Source organism: Lissotriton vulgaris, chromosome 2_1 (assembly GCF_964263255.1).
Source record: "Lissotriton vulgaris chromosome 2_1, aLisVul1.2, whole genome shotgun sequence".
NCBI lineage: Eukaryota > Metazoa > Chordata > Amphibia > Caudata > Salamandridae > Lissotriton > Lissotriton vulgaris.
The window spans coordinates 122,360,900-122,381,391 of record NC_141687.1 but is presented as its reverse complement, the minus strand read 5'-3'; the positions used below and the strand labels follow the sequence as shown (position 1 = coordinate 122,381,391).

At 45.5% G+C, this 20,492-nt stretch overlaps 1 protein-coding gene across 1 annotated transcript in view; it reads left to right on the top strand.

Annotated features, from left to right (window-relative positions):
• Positions 1 to 20,075, top strand: part of ORAI2 (ORAI calcium release-activated calcium modulator 2) — a 72,739-nt gene extending 52,664 nt beyond the window's left edge. Inside the window, exon 3 of the mRNA XM_086954565.1 lies at positions 19,247 to 20,075. Coding sequence (XP_086810691.1) covers positions 19,247 to 19,798 — 552 coding nt within the window. The 3' untranslated portion in view covers positions 19,799 to 20,075. The remainder of the gene's footprint in view (positions 1 to 19,246) is intronic.
• The last annotated feature ends 417 nt before the right edge of the window (positions 20,076 to 20,492 follow it).

The following is a 20,492-nucleotide window of genomic DNA, read 5'->3' as shown; positions in this document are numbered from 1 at the left end:
GTTTGAACTGCATTGCCATCGACATCCACAAAGCGGGGCAGGTCCCCTTCAGGACTTTTACACCCATCTATTTTGAATCATTCAGAGGTGAAAGCGCACTACAGCATCCAGAAGCCCCTGAGGCCACGCCCACCATGGCGGGTGCTGTTACTTATCAGGTGTGCGCGAAGCAATGGCTTTCATCTTTCAGTTTCAAGGCCACTGAGGAAAGGAATACAATCCTGAAACGCGTCTGGCGAAATGAACTGGGACAGTTTCTTGCAAAGGGTCCTGCTGGCGGGATGCCGATTTACGAATAAAGAGGTGCCAGCAATCACTTGAATCTGTGTGGCTTCACTTAAAATGGTGGTTCCTGCGAGTTTTGGATTTTTAGACGGTCGACCCGGTCGTCGAGTGAAGCCAGCCGCTTGCAAAGCGGACCTGCGGCGGCATCAAGTGGTGTTGCCTGAGCCAGGACAGAGAGCAGCAAGAGCCTATTCAGGAGGTTTGAACTGCATTGCCATCGACATCCACAAAGCGGGGCAGGTCCCCTTCAGGACTTTTACACCCATCTATTTTGAATCATTCAGAGGTGAAAGCGCACTACAGCATCCAGAAGCCCCTGAGGCCACGCCCACCATGGCGGGTGCTGTTACTTATCAGGTGTGCGCGAAGCAATGGCTTTCATCTTTCAGTTTCAAGGCCACTGAGGAAAGGAATACAATCCTGAAACGCGTCTGGCGAAATGAACTGGGACAGTTTCTTGCAAAGGGTCCTGCTGGCGGGATGCCGATTTACGAATAAAGAGGTGCCAGCAATCACTTGAATCTGTGTGGCTTCACTTAAAATGGTGGTTCCTGCGAGTTTTGGATTTTTAGACGGTCGACCCGGTCGTCGAGTGAAGCCAGCCGCTTGCAAAGCGGACCTGCGGCGGCATCAAGTGGTGTTGCCTGAGCCAGGACAGAGAGCAGCAAGAGCCTATTCAGGAGGTTTGAACTGCATTGCCATCGACATCCACAAAGCGGGGCAGGTCCCCTTCAAGACTTTTACACCCATCTATTTTGAATCATTCAGAGGTGAAAGCGCACTACAGCATCCAGAAGCCCCTGAGGCCACGCCCACCATGGCGGGTGCTGTTACTTATCAGGTGTGCGCGAAGCAATGGCTTTCATCTTTCAGTTTCAAGGCCACTGAGGAAAAAAATACAATCCTGAAACGCGTCTGGCGAAATGAACTGGGACAGTTTCTTGCAAAGGGTCTTGCTGGCGGGATGCCGATTTACGAATAAAGAGGTGCCAGCAATCACTTGAATCTGTGTGGCTTCACTTAAAATGGTGGTTCCTGCGAGTTTGGGATTTTTAGACGGTCGACCCGGTCGTCGAGTGAAGCCAGCCGCTTGCTAAGCGGACCTGCGGCGGCATCAAGTGGAGTTGCCTGAGCCAGGACAGAGAGCAGCAAGAGCCCATGCAGGAGGTTTGAACTGCATTGCCATCGACATCCACAAAGCGGGGCAGGTCCCCTTCAAGACTTTTACACCCATCTATTTTGAATCATTCAGAGGTGAAAGCGCAGTACAGCATCCAGAAGCCCCTGAGGCCACGCCCACCATGGCGGGTGCTGTTACTTATCAGGTGTGCGCGAAGCAATGGCTTTCATCTTTCTGTTTCAAGGCCACTGAGGAAAGGAATACAATCCTGAAACGCGTCTGGCGAAATGAACTGGGACAGTTTCTTGCAAAGGGTCCTGCTGGCGGGATGCCGATTTACGAATAAAGAGGTGCCAGCAATCACTTAAATCTGTGTGGCTTCACTTAAAATGGTGGTTCCTGCGAGTTTTGGATTTTTAGACGGTCGACCCGGTCGTCGAGTGAAGCCAGCCGCTTGCAAAGCGGACCTGCGGCGGCATCAAGTGGTGTTGCCTGAGCCAGGACACAGAGCAGCAAGAGCCTATTCAGGAGGTTTGAACTGCATTGCCATCGACATCCACAAAGCGGGGCAGGTCCCCTTCAAGACTTTTACACCCATCTATTTTGAATCATTCAGAGGTGAAAGCGCACTACAGCATCCAGAAGCCCCTGAGGCCACGCCCACCATGGCGGGTGCTATTACTTATCAGGTGTGCGCGAAGCAATGGCTTTCATCTTTCAGTTTCAAGGCCACTGAGGAAAGGAATACAATCCTGAAACGCGTCTGGCGAAATGAACTGGGACAGTTTCTTGCAAAGGGTCCTGCTGGCGGGATGCCGATTTACGAATAAAGAGGTGCCAGCAATCACTTGAATCTGTGTGGCTTCACTTAAAATGGTGGTTCCTGCGAGTTTTGGATTTTTAGACGGTCGACCCGGTCGTCGAGTGAAGCCAGCCGCTTGCAAAGCGGACCTGCGGCGGCATCAAGTGGTGTTGCCTGAGCCAGGACAGAGAGCAGCAAGAGCCTATTCAGGAGGTTTGAACTGCATTGCCATCGACATCCACAAAGCGGGGCAGGTCCCCTTCAAGACTTTTACACCCATCTATTTTGAATCATTCAGAGGTGAAAGCGCACTACAGCATCCAGAAGCCCCTGAGGCCACGCCCACCATGGCGGGTGCTGTTACTTATCAGGTGTGCGCGAAGCAATGGCTTTCATCTTTCAGTTTCAAGGCCACTGAGGAAAAAAATACAATCCTGAAACGCGTCTGGCGAAATGAACTGCGACAGTTTCTTGCAAAGGGTCCTGCTGGCGGGATGCCGATTTACGAATAAAGAGGTGCCAGCAATCACTTGAATCTGTGTGGCTTCACTTAAAATGGTGGTTCCTGCGAGTTTTGGATTTTTAGACAGTCGACCCGGTCGTCGAGTGAAGCCAGCTGCTTGCCAAGCGGACCTGCGGCGGCATCAAGTGGTGTTGCCTGAGCCAGGACAGAGGGCAGCAAGAGCCTATGCAGGAGGTTTGAACTGCATTGCCATCGACATCCACAAAGCGGGGCAGGTCTCCTTCAAGACTTTTACACCCATCTATTTTGAATCATTCAGAGGTGAAAGCGCACTACAGCATCCAGAAGCCCCTGAGGCCACGCCCACCATGGCGGGTGCTGTTATTTATCAGGTGTGCGCGAAGCAATGGCTTTCATCTTTCAGTGTCAAGGCCACTGAGGAAAGGAATACAATCCAGAAACGCGTCTGGCGAAATGAACTGGGACAGTTTCTTGCAAAGGGTCCTGCTGGCGGGATGCCGATTTTTATGAATAAAGAGGTGCCAGCAATCACTTGAATCTGTGTGGCTTCACTTAAAATGGTGGTTCCTGCGAGTTTTGGATTTTTAGACGGTCGACCCGGTCGTTGAGTGAAGCCAGCCGCTTGCTAAGCGGACCTGCGGCGGCATCAAGTGGTGTTGCCTGAGCCAGGACAGAGAGCAGCAAGAGCCTATGCAGGAGGTTTGAACTGCATTGCCATCGACATCCACAAAGCGGGGCAGGTCCCCTTCAAGACTTTTACACCCATCTATTTTGAATCATTCAGAGGTGAAAGCGCACTACAGCATCCAGAAGCCCCTTTGGCCACGCCCACCATGGCGGGTGCTGTTACTTATCAGGTGTGCGCGAAGCAATTGCTTTCATCTTTCAGTTTCAAGGCCACTGAGGAAAGGAATACAATCCTGAAACGCGTCTGGCGAAATGAACTGGGACAGTTTCTTGCAAAGGGTCCTGCTGGCGGGATGCCGATTTATGAATAAAGAGGTGCCAGCAATCACTTGAATCTGTGTGGCTTCACTTAAAATGGTGGTTCCTGCGAGTTTTGGATTTTTAGACGGTCGACCCGGTCGTCGAGTTAAGCCAGCTGCTTGCCAAGCGGACCTGCGGCGGCATCAAGTGGTGTTGCCTGAGCCAGGACAGAGAGCAGCAAGAGCCTATGCAGGAGGTTTGAACTGCATTGCCATCGACATCCACAAAGCGGGGCAGGTCCCCTTCAAGACTTTTACACCCATCTATTTTGAATCATTCAGAGGTGAAAGCGCACTACAGCATCCAGAAGCCCCTGAGGCCACGCCCACCATGGCGGGTGCTGTTACTTATCAGGTGTGCGCGAAGCAATGGCTTTCATCTTTCAGTTTCAAGGCCACTGAGGAAAAAAATACAATCCTGAAACGCGTCTGGCGAAATGAACTGGGACAGTTTCTTGCAAAGGGTCCTGCTGGCGGGATGCCGATTTACGAATAAAGAGGTGCCAGCAATCACTTGAATCTGTGTGGCTTCACTTAAAATGGTGGTTCCTGCGAGTTTTGGATTTTTAGACGGTCGACCCGGTCGTCGAGTGAAGCCAGCCGCTTGCTAAGCGGACCTGCGGCGGCATCAAGTGGTGTTGCCTGAGCCAGGACAGAGAGCAGCAAGAGCCTATGCAGGAGGTTTGAACTGCATTGCCATCGACATCCACAAAGCGGGGCAGGTCTCCTTCAAGACTTTTACACCCATCTATTTTGAATCATTCAGAGGTGAAAGCGCACTACAGCATCCAGAAGCCCCTGAGGCCACGCCCACCATGGCGGGTGCTGTTACTTATCAGGTGTGCGCGAAGCAATGGCTTTCATCTTTCAGTTTCAAGGCCACTGAGGAAAGGAATACAATCCTGAAACGCGTCTGGCGAAATGAACTGGGACAGTTTCTTGAAAAGGGTCCTGCTGGCGGGATGCCGATTTACGAATAAAGTGGTGCCAGCAATCACTTGAATCTGTGTGGCTTCACTTAAAATGGTGGTTCCTGCGAGTTTTGGATTTTTAGACGGTCGACCCGTTCGTCGAGTGAAGCCAGCCGCTTGCTAAGCGGACCTGCGGCGGTATCAAGTGGTGTTGCCTGAGCCAGGACAGAGAGCAGCAAGAGCCTATGCAGGAGGTTTGAACTGCATTGCCATCGACATCCACAAAGCGGGGCAGGTCCCCTTCAAGACTTTTACACCCATCTACTTTGAATCATTCAGAGGTGAAAGCGCACTACAGCATCCAGAAGCCCCTGAGGCCACGCCCACCATGGCGGGTGCTGTTACTTATCAGGTGTGCGCGAAGCAATGGCTTTCATCTTTCAGTTTCAAGGCCACTGAGGAAAGGAATACAATCCTGAAACGCGTCTGGCGAAATGAACTGGGACAGTTTCTTGCAAAGGGTCCTGCTGGCGGGATGCCAATTTACGAATAAAGAGGTGCCAGCAATCACTTGAATCTGTGTGGCTTCACTTAAAATGGTGGTTCCTGCGAGTTTTGGATTTTTAGACGGTCGACCTGGTCGTCGAGTGAAGCCAGCCGCTTGCTAAGCGGACCTGCGGCGGCATCAAGTGGTGTTGCCTGAGCCAGGACAGAGAGCAGCAAGAGCCTATGCAGGAGGTTTGAACTGCATTGCCATCGACATCCACAAAGCGGGGCAGGTCCCCTTCATGACTTTTACACCCATCTATTTTGAATCATTCAGAGGTGAAAGCGCACTACAGCATCCAGAAGCCCCTGAGGCCACGCCCACCATGGCGGGTGCTGTTACTTATCAGGTGTGCGCGAAGCAATGGCTTTCATCTTTCAGTTTCAAGGCCACTGAGGAAAGGAATACAATCCTGAAACGCGTCTGGCGAAATGAACTGGGACAGTTTCTTGCAAAGGGTCCTGCTGGCGGGATGCCGATTTACTAATAAAGAGGTGCCAGCAATCACTTGAATCTGTGTGGCTTCACTTAAAATGGTGGTTCCTGCGAGTTTTGGATTTTTAGACGGTCGACCCGGTCGTCGAGTGAAGCCAGCCGCTTGCTAAGCGGACCTGCGGCGGCATCAAGTGGTGTTGCCTGAGCCAGGACAGAGAGCAGCAAGAGCCTATGCAGGAGGTTTGAACTGCATTGCCATCGACATCCACAAAGCGGGGCAGGTCCCCTTCAAGACTTTTACACCCATCTATTTTGAATCATTCAGAGGTGAAAGCGCACTACAGCATCCAGAAGCCTCTGAGGCCACGCCCACCATGGCGGATGCTGTTACTTATCAGGTGTGGGCAAAGCAATGGCTTTCATCTTTCAGTTTCAAGGCCACTGAGGAAAGGAATACAATCCTGAAACGCGTCTGGCGAAATGAACTGGGACAGTTTCTTGCAAAGGGTCCTGCTGGCGGGATGCCGATTTACGAATAAAGAGGTGCCAGCAATCACTTGAATCTGTGTGGCTTCACTTAAAATGGCGGTTCCTGCGAGTTTTGGATTTTTAGACGGTCGACCCGGTCGTCGAGTGAAGCCAGCCGCTTGCTAAGCGGACCTGCGGCGGCATCAAGTGGTGTTGCCTGAGCCAGGACAGAGAGCAGCAAGAGCCTATGCAGGAGGTTTGAACTGCATTGCCATCGACATCCACAAAGCGAGGCAGGTCCCCTTCAAGACTTTTAGACCCATCTATTTTGAATCATTCAGAGGTGAAAGCGCACTACAGCATCCAGAAGCCCCTGAGGCCACGCCCACCATGGCGGGTGCTGTTACTTATCAGGTGTGCGCAAAGCAATGGCTTTCATCTTTCAGTTTCAAGGCCACTGAGGAAAGGAATACAATCCTGAAACGCGTCTGGCGAAATGAACTGGGACAGTTTCTTGCAAAGGGTCCTGCTGGCGGGACGCCGATTTACGAATAAAGAGGTGCCAGCAATCACTTGAATCTGTGTGGCTTCACTTAAAATGGTGGTTCCTGCGAGTTTTGGATTTTTAGACGGTCGACCCGGTCGTCGAGTGAAGCCAGCCACTTGCTAAGCGGACCTGCGGCGGCATCAAGTGGTGTTGCCTGAGCCAGGACAGAGAGCAGCAAGAGCCTATGCAGGAGGTTTGAACTGCATTGCCATTGACATCCACAAAGCGGGGCAGGTCCCCTTCAAGACTTTTACACCCATCTATTTTGAATCATTCAGAGGTGAAAGCGCACTACAGTATCCAGAAGCCCCTGAGGCCACGCCCACCATGGCAGGTGCTGTTACTTATCAGGTGTGCGCGAAGCAATGGCTTTCATCTTTCAGTTTCAAGGCCACTGAGGAAAAAAATACAATCCTGAAACGCGTCTGGCGAAATGAACTGGGACAGTTTCTTGCAAAGGGTCCTGCTGGCGGGATGCCGATTTACGAATAAAGAGGTGCCAGCAATCAATTGAATCTGTGTGGCGTCACTTAAAATGGTGGTTCCTGCGAGTTTTGGATTTTTAGACGGTCGACCCGGTCGTCGAGTGAAGCCAGCCGCTTGCTAAGCGGACCAGCGGCGGCATCAAGTGGTGTTGCCTGAGCCAGGACAGAGAGCAGCAAGAGCCTATGCAGGAGGTTTGAACTGCATTGCCATCGACATCCACAAAGCGGGGCAGGTCCCCTTCAAGACTTTTACACCCATCTATTTTGAATCATTAAGAGGTGAAAGCGCACTACAGCATCCAGAAGCCTCTGAGGCCACGCCCACCATGGCGGGTGCTGTTACTTATCAGGTGTGCGCGAAGCAATGGCTTTCATCTTTCAGTTTCAAGGCCACTGAGGAAAGGAATACAATCCTGAAACGCGTCTGGCGAAATGAACTGGGACAGTTTCTTGCAAAGGGTCCTGCTGGCGGGATGCCGATTTACTAATAAAGAGGTGCCAGCAATCACTTGAATCTGTGTGGCTTCACTTAAAATGGTGGTTCCTGCGAGTTTTGGATTTTTAGACGGTTGACCCGGTCGTCGAGTGAAGCCAGCCGCTTGCTAAGCGGACCTGCGGCGGCATCAAGTGGTGTTGCCTGAGCCAGGACAGAGAGCAGCAAGAGCCTATGCAGGAGGTTTGAACTGCATTGCCATCGACATCCACAAAGCGGGGCAGGTCCCCTTCAAGACTTTTACACCCATCTATTTTGAATCATTCAGAGGTGAAAGCGCACTACAGCATCCAGAAGCCTCTGAGGCCACGCCCACCATGGCGGATGCTGTTACTTATCAGGTGTGGGCAAAGCAATGGCTTTCATCTTTCAGTTTCAAGGCCACTGAGGAAAGGAATACAATCCTGAAACGCGTCTGGCGAAATGAACTGGGACAGTTTCTTGCAAAGGGTCCTGCTGGCGGGATGCCGATTTACGAATAAAGAGGTGCCAGCAATCACTTGAATCTGTGTGGCTTCACTTAAAATGGCGGTTCCTGCGAGTTTTGGATTTTTAGACGGTCGACCCGGTCGTCGAGTGAAGCCAGCCGCTTGCTAAGCGGACCTGCGGCGGCATCAAGTGGTGTTGCCTGAGCCAGGACAGAGAGCAGCAAGAGCCTATGCAGGAGGTTTGAACTGCATTGCCATCGACATCCACAAAGCGGGGCAGGTCCCCTTCAAGACTTTTAGACCCATCTATTTTGAATCATTCAGAGGTGAAAGCGCACTACAGCATCCAGAAGCCCCTGAGGCCACGCCCACCATGGCGGGTGCTGTTACTTATCAGGTGTGCGCAAAGCAATGGCTTTCATCTTTCAGTTTCAAGGCCACTGAGGAAAGGAATACAATCCTGAAACGCGTCTGGCGAAATGAACTGGGACAGTTTCTTGCAAAGGGTCCTGCTGGCGGGATGCCGATTTACGAATAAAGAGGTGCCAGCAATCACTTGAATCTGTGTGGCTTCACTTAAAATGGTGGTTCCTGCGAGTTTTGGATATATATATATATATATATATATATATATATATATATACGCGCCATGCTCTTTGAAATAAATCCCCTGTTTGAAGTACCCCATGGTGTCTTTCTGGTTCTTGCAAGCAAAAGGATCATGGCACATGTTGTGTGCAAGTCCTGGGCACACATGGAGGAGACCCGTCTCAACAAGAGGGCAGAGTCATCCGGGGCAGCTTCAGCACTTTTTTTGTATTCATGGTAATGGATAGGCTCTGACCTACCACACCTACCAGCGGTATCTCCACATATTACCTACCGACCGCCAGTATGGTAGGTATAGGTATGACCTAGTTTCCATAGACAAAGTGTTTTTGTTTTGCTAATAACTTTGGTGCTGTTTCATGAATCTTCACACACAAAATTTTCAAAACTAGTTTGCCACTCACTTCTGCTACTGTCTAGAAAGTTTTAGGGTGATACGTCAAACGGAGGCTGAGAAAAGGGGAGGTCCCAAAATACACTTTCCCCATGCAGTTGCCCTTGCCATGCACTGCTCATTAACCTATACAGTACATTAAAATTATTGATGTGAAAACTACATGACAAGTGCGCGAGTTACAGTTACCTTATGGCACGAGTTATAGTTCCTTGAGCTTACTCTAACTATATCTGCTGAATTTATATGGTTTTGTTTGTGTAAATTCTCAACCTAACTATAACGTCCTAGTAACCTTTGGTTTTTTTTGTGCTGAGACGCTGTTTGTCCCGTTTTCTGGTGATACTACTGCGAGTACAGCGGGGAATACAATGGCTCGAGACAAAGCAACCAAAAAGGAACTTTGGGACAAACTGTGGAAAAGCGCAAAAATGGAGCAGGTAAAGTGGTGGGAGGCCACCACTTTACAAAAATACGTGGATTGCAAACGAGTACCACGTGGCTTGCGCATATTCATAACTCCCACGTTTACTGACCCGGACCCTGAACTTATAGAGGAGTGGGTAGAAAATAATCACAACTGCTCAACAATTATGTTGAAATTACTCATCAAGTACGCACAAAAGGACACTTTGAGGCTGTCAGAGGAAATAGAGCGAATTACAGCAGAGTTAAAGGGGCAATACACTGAAAGTGAATTTGAAATAGAAATGAAAAAGATGACATTAAGACTTCAAAAAGCGGAAGAAGAAATCAAACTAAAGAAACAAAGTAAATTCCACCGCGACCAGTTGGATTATGAGAGGGGCCAGATCTTCACTTTTGGAAGAAAATTTGACCAACTGAGAGAATTGAACAAAAAACTACAAAAGACCCCGGATAAACAACAACCAGCCCAAACAGACCAAACAGGGTCCATCCCTGATGCAAACATGGGGGTTGAAGATGGGATAACTCCGTCTACAAGTGGTGAATCTACAACCACAGAAGGAGTAAAAAACAATATTTTAATCGAATTCTCTCTGCTGGCACAAGGGAGACAAGGGCTTGCCAGCCCCGGCCCCGGACCTGCAGAGTCTCCAAATCCAGGTCGTGGAAGAGGCGCCAAAGGCGGAAGCAAGAGAGGCGCCAAAAGACAGGGATTGATAGATGCCTTCGTGGGAGTAACAACAAGAGGCAAGATGGCAAAGAAATGATGGACACCCACACAGTGGTAAATCTATCTAATTTGATTTTAACTTTTGATCAGATTGAAGTCTTATCTTTGGGATTGACATTCTGTCCTTCCAGTCATTTTAACTACATTGACGGAAGAATTGACTTATTTCATTTTGTACGAAAATTGAAATTAAGGAAATGGTTTCAAAATAGGAAGTCTGTGGGGGGGGCCACTGCTGAGGTTAACACAGGAGTTGCTATTGGTGACATTAGCCTTTTGAAAACCATGAGATGTTTGGGCTCCGATACTGATACAATCCCAAGCACGTTAGAATGTTTATCCGAGGAGGAACTAACTTATGACTGTCCTAGTGGCAGTGGATTCAAGTCCAAATCCAGGTTCCTACCTCAAATTCACTGTGATACGATTGATGTGTTTGAAAAGGGTGTCATTACTGAGTTCAAAAAGATAAATCAAATTCAAAAACCCACTCATGACAATCTAACTAGAAAACAAAGGAAAGCCATGGTTGATCTTAAAAACAACAACAACATTGTACTAAAAATGTCTGACAAAGGCGGGAATGTTGTCGTGTGGCCCACTGAAATGTACCTTGCTGAGGGCAAAAGACAGCTTGATGACAGGGACAATTATGTAATAAGCTCTAGAATTGCTTATGAAAGAAATAATCTAGATTATCAGAAACAGTTGCATGAGTGGAAGAATGACAAACTTTTATCAGAAGATGAATATAAATTTTTGAAGTGTGACCATCCGAAACTTGCGGTTTTATATCTTTTACCCAAGTTACATAAGAACACCTCAACACCCCCAGGGAGACCCATTGTTTCCGCTATGGGCAGCACATATGAGAACACGTCCAAATACATAGACCACTTTTTAAGATCCTATGTTGAACAACTACCGTCGTATCTGCAGGATACACGTGATTTCTTGAGAATTATCGAACCCATACAGTGGGAGGAAGACATGTGGCTTATGACATTAGATGTCAACAGCCTCTATACATGTATACCCCACAATTTGGGTGTGGGTGCGAACCAACACTTTTTAAAGAACAGGGATGTCAAGTATTTGAAGCATACTAATATGCTTGTGTCCATGATGCGCACTTGCCTCTCAAGCAATTATTTCTTGTTCAATCATGTTGTCTATTGCCAGGCCAGGGGGACTGCGATGGGGACCTGCTTTGCCCCCAGTTACGCAGGTTTATACCTGGGCTGGTGGGAGGAGCAGGTGGCCAGTAACATCTTGGCCTTTACCCAGAACGTGGTCCTCTGGGCCAGGTACATAGACGACGTGTTCTGTCTGTGGAAGGGCAGTAAAGAGGCAGCTTTGCAATTTGTCAAAGAACTGAATCAGAACGAATGTAACTTACAATTTACCAGTACTATTGACAAGCAGTCAATTGAATTTCTGGATGTTTTGGTATCAGTTAACAATGGACGACTCATCAGCAAGCTGTATCGAAAGCCTACAGCAGGCAACAGCTTGTTGCATGCGTCGAGCTGTCATCCCAAAAACCTGATTCACAGCATACCTTTTGGCGAGTTGCTACGCGCAAAGAGGAACTGTGCAACCAACACAGACTTTCATAAAGAAATGAATATCATGAAGGAGAGATTCAGGGAGAGGGGCTACCCGGCCAAAGTGGTCGAACAAGCCTGTAACAAAGTCAGAGACGTAGATAGAAAAGATCTTCTCGTATCCAAACAACCAAGCGACAGTGAAGAGGGACCTCTTAGATTTATTACCACATATTCTGACCAAACATGGCAGGTCAGAAAAAGTCTGAAGAAATTTTGGCATGTACTCCAGCTGGACGAAACACTAAAAAAGGCTGTGGGGAATCAACCTATGATCACCTACAGGAAATGCCCAGCTCTGAAAGACGTGCTATGTAGCAACATGGTAAAGGACAAAGAAGATACCAGGAAGGTAGAAGGTTTCTTTACCTGTCGCTCATGCAAAGCCTGTAAGAACAGTGTCAATAAAAAGGAAATCACTTTGTCTAAAAATAACAAACCCTTTAGGATTGCAAAACATCTGACGTGCAAATCTGACTACTGTGTCTATGCACTGCAATGTCCCTGTCCACTGACTTACATTGGCAGCACGATACATCCCTGCAAAAAACGTGTGTTAGAACACATGCGGGCCATAACGAATGAGGACAAAAACTATCCAATTGCCAAACATTTTAAGGACCTGCATGGAAAAAATCTAAGTGTATTCAAGTTCTGTGCATTAGACAGAGTCCCACCGTCGGAACGAGGTGGAGACAGACTGAGACAACTACGCCAGCTTGAATCAAGGTTCATAATTAAATATGACACTGTACACCCGCTGGGGTTGAATAAGGATGAGGAGTTAGCAGTCCACCTAATTTAAGAGCCCATGTAACACATTCACCGTACTGATAATACTCTAGTCATGTAATCCCTTAAAAACATGAATTTGAAGCTGTCTTGGATGTTTAATTATTCGAGTATATTTTAAAGTGATCATATTTTTTATGTTTGTAGGAGACACATATGTCGCCGCACAGGGATGACGTAATACCACTGGTTGCTGCCGATTTGACTTAATTGGATGGAATCACAGGACTATACATTTGTTAATTTGAAAAACTTTTGGAATTCAACTAGGATGTTGAAGTTCCAGGACATTGAGATGAGACTGGAATGATGCAGTCATGCCCACTGGGGCGGAATTGTCATGTTACATGTATCTGAGCTTTGGTACATTTGCCCACTTGGGCTAAATTTTGAGAAACGTTTGAAAAAACTTTTTGATTTGACATAAGGGTATAACCTTTGAGCAATTGTAACAAATTGATTTAAAGTTACATTAATCTCTGTGGTCCTTATACAGTTTCTTTTGTATATATTGTATAATGTATATTATATCTGTGTCCAATTACACATTCAAATATGGCCGCCACAACAGTGGTTGAACTAACACTGGTGTGAGGATGAGTAGTCCCACGTTTATGTTTATATTTTTTGACTTTAAAAATGTTAATGTTTGTAAACACCGTTACCCGTGACCAAGGTGCGGCTGCACCGAAACGCGTCGGGTGTTGTTTGGCATTCTGTGTGTGAATAAATAACACGCTAAAAGGACCTGGGCTCGAGTCAACTTTGTGATTCATAAGTTGTTTCCTTGAATATATATATATATGTATATATATATATATTGACGCTCTGTTGCCACTCTGTACAAACAGTGCACTCGTGGGCAGGTGCGAGTTGTGGTCGTGACAAACCGCTATTCATTAACGCTCCGTTCCTCTAATTTTTCAAAGAAAATTCCGCACTCGGGGGGGCTCATCCAAAACGATTATTCGGCAAACGAGGAAACAAACGTTTCAGCTTAGAGCCTTCTTCTGTGTTGATGATTCATACAAAAGACCATGTTTATAAAGCATTATTCAAAAGGGGCATTGGAACAAAAAAGTGGCTTACTTCCTATTGCAATTATAAGCGCCATTTTGAAGTGGGCTAGTACCTACAGTTTTCATATAGAAACTCGATGATGCATCTCATAGGTACATTTACTGCTAAGATTACTTCATTAGCATAATACATTTACAAACAAAATTGAATGTAAAATACACTCAGTTTTATCCATCTATCGGTATGATCAGCTAGTCTCCCTTCTAGTGTTTTTTAAATCATGCCCCACTAATTTATAGCTATATTTCAAAACAAAGTGAAACCCCCAACAGCAGAGGACATGCTAATTGATAAACAAAACCTTCTCGCTTTATCAAACATGAGAGAGATCATTCTTGAAATTGATTACTCAGTACTTTACAATCCATTTACTTAAGTTATAGTGCATGTTACTGATTTCAAATTCCTGAATTTATCCTTACATTCATTTTCCCACAATTCATTCCTATAGGGGATTTTGTAAGAAGGTCAATGATGCACCTAGATTCTAGGCGCCTTAGACTACGCAGTCTATCACCTCCACACGGGTTCAAAGGAACATAATCTAAACCAAAATACTGTAATTTGCTCCTATCACTGCAATGAAATTTCGCAAAGTGGCGTGCCACCGGGTATGCAGGATCCACTTTATCTATTGCTCTTTGGTGTTCTAGAATTCCTAGTTTTAGTTGATGGATGGTGCTGCCTATGTATCTTAGCCCGCATGGGCAGACTAGGCAGTATACTGCATGTGTGGTGCTGCATGTTAAAAACTTGGTAATTTCCTTAGTCTTGCCTGTATCTGATAGGTTGTAAGTTAGGACTCTCTTACTGTTTGCACACGCCTTGCATCTACTGCAAGGAAAGAAGTCCTTCATTTCCTTCAATGTATTGGCTCGTTGCTGTATGGTATCAAGATGGCTCCTCACTAGCATATCTTTTAGGGATCTAGCTTTACTAAATGTCAACAACGGTTGGGGTGGAATGTCGTCCTTGATGACATTATCTGTTTTCAGAATGTGCCAGTTTTTTCTTATCATTTTCTTCAAATAGTTAGCTTCAGAAGAATAAGGGGTAACCATTCTGAATTTGCCTTTACTATCCTCTGCTGCTTTACTTTTTCTTTTTCCCTCAAAAAGGAGTTAATCCCTGGGAATGCGCCTTACTTTGTGCTGTGTTTTCTCTAAAAGTGTGTGATCGTAACCTCTAACACTGAACCTTGCAATGCTCTATGAGGCCGCCGCTTCGAAAATTTTGCGTGAGCCCCCCCCCCCCGAGTGCAAACAAATTGGAGGAATGGAGCGTGTATATATATATATATATATATATATATATATATATATATATATATATATATATATATATATATATATATGTTCTCTCCTGTATGCAGTGCCTTCATTAAAGAATCTTCAGCTTAAACTCACCGGTTGTGGGCTCTTCCATAGCAGGCACCTTCGTGGATTGATGTTTTGCGGTTCCGCCTGGACCGCAGAAGAGCCCTGCTGTGTTCATAGACCTGCCGGAGCGTCACACGACCCCCTGGCATAAGGAAACTAGTGGCTGTTTTTTTAAGGATTATCCCACCGCTGCAGTAAGAACTGATGTACACAACCCACTTCAGCTTCAACTAGAATTGAGGAGAAGCAGATCCGGAAGGAATCGACAACTGCAATACAGAAAGGACTAAGGGTTCTTGCACAGCCCACTGAATGTCAGGTGTAGCTCCAGTCCCTCCTAGGAAATCAAACCTAGGCTGCTGTTGAGACCATGGGCTTTACCCCAATTTCCCTTCAAAATCTTAAAGAGCTGTGTAGTTGGGAGTCCATCTCCAAGGACCTCCACTTTGGGTTTCGACTCTGTAGGGATGCTACTGTCTTTGACACTTCTTCCTTAGTGGTGTAATGATGTGTCATACAGTCTTTCTTGAATGTAATGTTAAAGGGAAAAGACCTTGATGTCTGATGGCCTCTTCTATCAATTCATTCATGATGGATTTGAAGTCCAGGCACTGCGGAGAGTAGCAGCTGAACTATGCAGGAAGACTGAATATGATTACACCCTGAAATGGAACCTCTGAGACCTCTCAGACCACTTGCAAGACCTATTCATTCACACAGAAGTAGTAAGATTGGACAAGTAAGGATGCCTCTTGGACAAGTAAGGATGCCTCTTGGCTGATGCTAGGCCCAGGCATATCTTGGCTGCACTCTGTGAACACTCTTGAGACAACCTTCTGAGTGACCGTCTGCTGCAACATCTCCGTGCCGGCCCTGCACTCCCATATTTACTCTCCCAGCACAAAGCACTAGTTCCTTACATCTGAAAAAGGACTGAGAAGACCTTCTGCAAAGATTGAACAAAATCTTCTCTGTTTTATCTTGTGTTCCATCAACCGTATGATCCAGTGTTTCAATTCCTTTAATGAGCTTAGTCTTCCCTTTGTTCCTGAAATCCCTTCGACATATCTTCTATCATCACACCTGGACAATTGTTTCTTAGCGGGCTGAGGATTTGGTTGGATCAGGCTGTGTTTGTCACCACCGCTGTAGGATAATGCAGGATTCTTTTTGCAAGCTCTTATAAGATGGCAAATGTGGAGGCTGAAGTTGACAGCTGTCAACATGAGTATAGAAATAAAATGTAGTACTGACATTACACGGTAACACCACAGCTGTGACCCAAAAGAAAAGGCATCAGTAAAGCCAGTGCCCTCAATCTTCTGTAGTAGTCTTGTATCAAAAGAAGGGGGTTGCAACATGCTGGACAATGGTGGCCCAAATGCATTCAATAAATATAAAGTGCAAGGCCACACAAAGACCATGGCATGATTAGAGTCCACAGCAGGATGTTTGTACTTCAGTTTCATAAGTGGACCGTCACATTATGAGTGCTCATTATGATGCTGATCTCAGTGAGAGGGGAAATTAGAGATTTGTTTTCTATGGTGTTTTGAGTGCTCGGTGAATCACACTGTGGATGCAGAAACACCAGAAATGTGTTCATCTGAATCCAGTAAGTTTTTATAAGACTCAGCATAATATTAGGAGTAACAGTGATCACTACATTTGACTTGGCCAGCTCCTACCATTGGACAGAATGAAAGGAGGGTTTAGAGGATATAACAGCTTGCTTGACTTCTGAGAGGTCTTTTCAATGAAAAATCTGCCATTAAGGCAAGCAATGCTATTACCGCTTATTTTGACAACCTGCCAATGCCTTACAGTTCCATGATGATGTAATAATTTTCACAAAGGGTCAGATGGAACATGACCACTTTAATAGAAAGTTGTGAGATTTTTACTAAAACTGAAAAAATGTACGTTTAATCAACGTAGTTTGTAGCACTTAGGTCACACTATTTCTTTAGAGGGAATGAAGCCCTAAAAACCTTTTAAAAGCTATTGTGGAAGCCCAGTTTCCAGAGATCAAATGGTATTTTTCTTGGGCCCCACTGAGTGTATACAAAGTTTGTTAACGATTTGAGAGAGTGAGAGAAATTATTCAGTAATTTAGAGATAATTGTTAGTTTGTACATGGGTTGCAGAGTATTGTTGCATATGTGTCCAAAGGACAGAGTTTATCATAATACTGACCATAAACTCCTGCTTAATAAGCTGTCGCAAGGAGTTGACAGAACATTAACTGCCAGATTAGCAAAGTTACAGGCAAAGATGGCCTGTTTCTTGTGCTGTCCAGAATATGTTCCAGCAAAACGAATCTGCAAGCAAAATGCATATCCATGCTATACCCTTGATGCCAAGTATTGACCTACTTAGTTGCTATGAATTAACCACCAAGGACTAGGCACGTGGAGCAGAGCCAGAGTCTGCTAAGTAGTTATTTGAGGAGAAGCGAAAAGATGAGATGGAGGGGAACCAATGTTTTAACATTTAGGATGACTGACCCATGCAGACATTCCATTGAAAAAAAGCTTTAAAAGGAAATGTTCAAGTTTTGTGTAAGACCCCATAGCAACTTTCTTTAGAGAATGATGTGATTAGGCACTGTGGCAAAATGATTCCTTCTTGTGACCTACAAAGAGCTCCGATTAGAAATAGTTCTAAAAGGTAATGTGATATTTTTTACTTCAATCGTAAGATCTGTCAATATTTTTGGTGGATAAAGAATGGATGCTGAAATAGATAAGGTGATGAGGTATTGTAAATGCATGGGCTACAAGGCACACATCTGTGAAGACGTGCGGTTCCAGTGGAAATTTGAAGTAGTCATTCAGAGGGAATCATTCTCTACTGTACTTGTTGTCTATAAAATTATCTTGAGGTGACAATGGTTCATAGTATCACCACTAACATTGTGATTAAGTCTTTTGAAGATTTGTTTTCCAATAAAGCAGTTCTTTATGATTTAATTAAAGCCATTGATGCCCAAGTTGATTGTGAAACAATGTTTGGTTTGCTTGAGAAGTTGTGGGTGACGAACAAAAGGGTGTTGCATCACCCTCAAGGTATTAGTCAGGTTGAAAGCATAAATTGCAAAGTAAAGAACTCTGTCCAACTGGCAGTGAAATTCCAATTATGCCGGTATAAATCGAGGCAATTCACTTTGTTGACTTTTCTGGATGCCTTCACGTTCAATGACTAGCACGTTACAATTGAAGAATTATGTGGTAGGTTGTAGGCAGACTTTGTCCCTGGTGGATATCTAAAAGAAAGTGTAAGATAAGGTTTGCAGAAGTTGGCATAGATAGGGTGTTGTTTAAAAAAGTGGAAAAGTCTCAATGAAGGATGCAAAAGAATATGAATGAAAGAAAGTGGTGGTGGTATCAATAAAAGGAATGGTAGTAAATGTCCTGTTGCTGTTGATCAATAATTCTATATTAATAAGTCTTCGGATTGTAGAAAAGGAATGCTTTGATGGCATAATCCAGTTAATTTTATACCAGTTTTCCATAGCGTGATGATATTGAAAGATGTTATTTTATTATGTGATGTATTGCCTATCTTTTCTGCGTTTATTTTTGCTTGGATGTTGGTTTAGTTGGACTGTGATGGATTGTGTGCAGATGACTTTTGTGTGATGTATAACTGTGAGGGGTGTTGGCATCTAGATATTTGGTTTTTCTAACTAGTTTTTTTTTTGTAAAGGAAGGTGGTGAGTGGTATCCTGCGCATCTTGTGATTGTTTAATTGGTAATATGTGGAATGTGTCCAAAGCTCATGTGTGTGGGTTTGACTGTCTAGTCCCATTGATTCTGAGGGCATGGTTAGAGAGTGATTGCTGGTGGCATGTAGCATCACTTTTGATATCCATGGATTAAGTTGCATTCTACCCCGCTCATTAATGATTACATTAATGACATCACCTTATATTGATAAGCGCAATCCTTGCTTAAGGTTTTCTTTTAAAAACCTTTGCAAGTCCAATTTGTTCAATACAGGTGAACCAGAACCACAACTCCCATAATTCATTAGGCTCCTAAATGGCAAGCCAGACCAGGATTGGAAACGTGGCGTCTCTGTGGAAAGGAATTACCTGTTAAGGTTACTACAAATTAGTTGTAATATTTAATTTAGCACCATTTTGTTCTGGTCTCTTCTTTCCAGTGTCACTCACTTGTACTATCTTGAATCTTTGACCTCACAACATTCTTCTTGTTCTGTTTCCCTTTCAGGTTGCCATGGTAGAGGTCCAGCTGGAAATGCAGTACCAGTATCCTCAGCTTTTGCTCATTGCCTTCAGCGCATGCACAACAGTGCTTGTGGCTGTGCACCTCTTTGCACTCCTTATCAGCACCTGCATACTACCCAATGTGGAGGCTGTAAGCAACATTCATAATCTAAACTCTGTGAATGAGTCTCCACATGATCGCATGCACCCCTACATCGAGCTCGCCTGGGGCTTCTCTACCGCGCTGGGCATCCTCCTATTTCTAGCCGAAGTGGTCCTCCTCTGCTGGATCAAGTTCCTGCCCATGGACGCCACACTTGTCAAGAATGAGGCGGCAGGAGTGGTTCGTGAATCACGTGGGCATGCTGGCTGGCAGGCAGCCCTTGTATCCACTATCATCATGGTACCAGTGGGCCTCATCTTTGTGATCTTCACCATTCATTTCTACCGCTCGCTTGTGCGGCACAAAACAGAGCGGCACCATCTGGAGATTGAGGAGCTCCACAAACTGAAGGTGCAGCTGGATGGACATGATCGTGGCTTCCAAGTTGTGTAACATGGGAGCAGAGTTGTCAAATATCAGTGCCTCAATACTGCTAGTACATTTCTGGGCTAGGAGGTTAGAGTATAAACTAGGAAATGCAAGTAGACAAATGGCCTCAAGGAAAGCAGCTGTGTGGGGCTAATGAGTCAAGCATTCATTCCATCCAGCAGGAGGCCAATAATGACGTTGCATTTGCTAAAACAGGTCCACGTTGGTGGCTCCTGAAATGTATGCCTGCTCTTCTGAGCACAAATTGTGTGTATTTGCCATAACACACTATCTACTTGACAAAAAGAACACTTGGCACTTTATTAAGACATTATAACGGTACATTGGAAGGAGCACAGAGCCTCCCACATTGACAGAAACAAAAGAATATGCTGCATTCTGAACACAAATTAGACATAAACACATTCCCTGGAGCATGTCCTGTAGGCACAGTCCGGCGGTTGAGGGGACCATCAGTTCTGGTTTACTTCTTTGCTACCAAGTTCTTTGTACTCCAATTGGTCCTGTAGCTTGTTAGGATCCTCTTTCACATTCTAAACTTTTCAGTTCTTTTGCATGTATTAAGGAAAGTTGATGTTCTCCACTGAGCCGTTATCTCAGTGATGGATGCTTTCTCCGGAAAAAATTGTTACACATCGTGTTTACAAGAAAATAAGATCTATAACTCTCAATACATTCTACTCCTTTGAAAATTCAT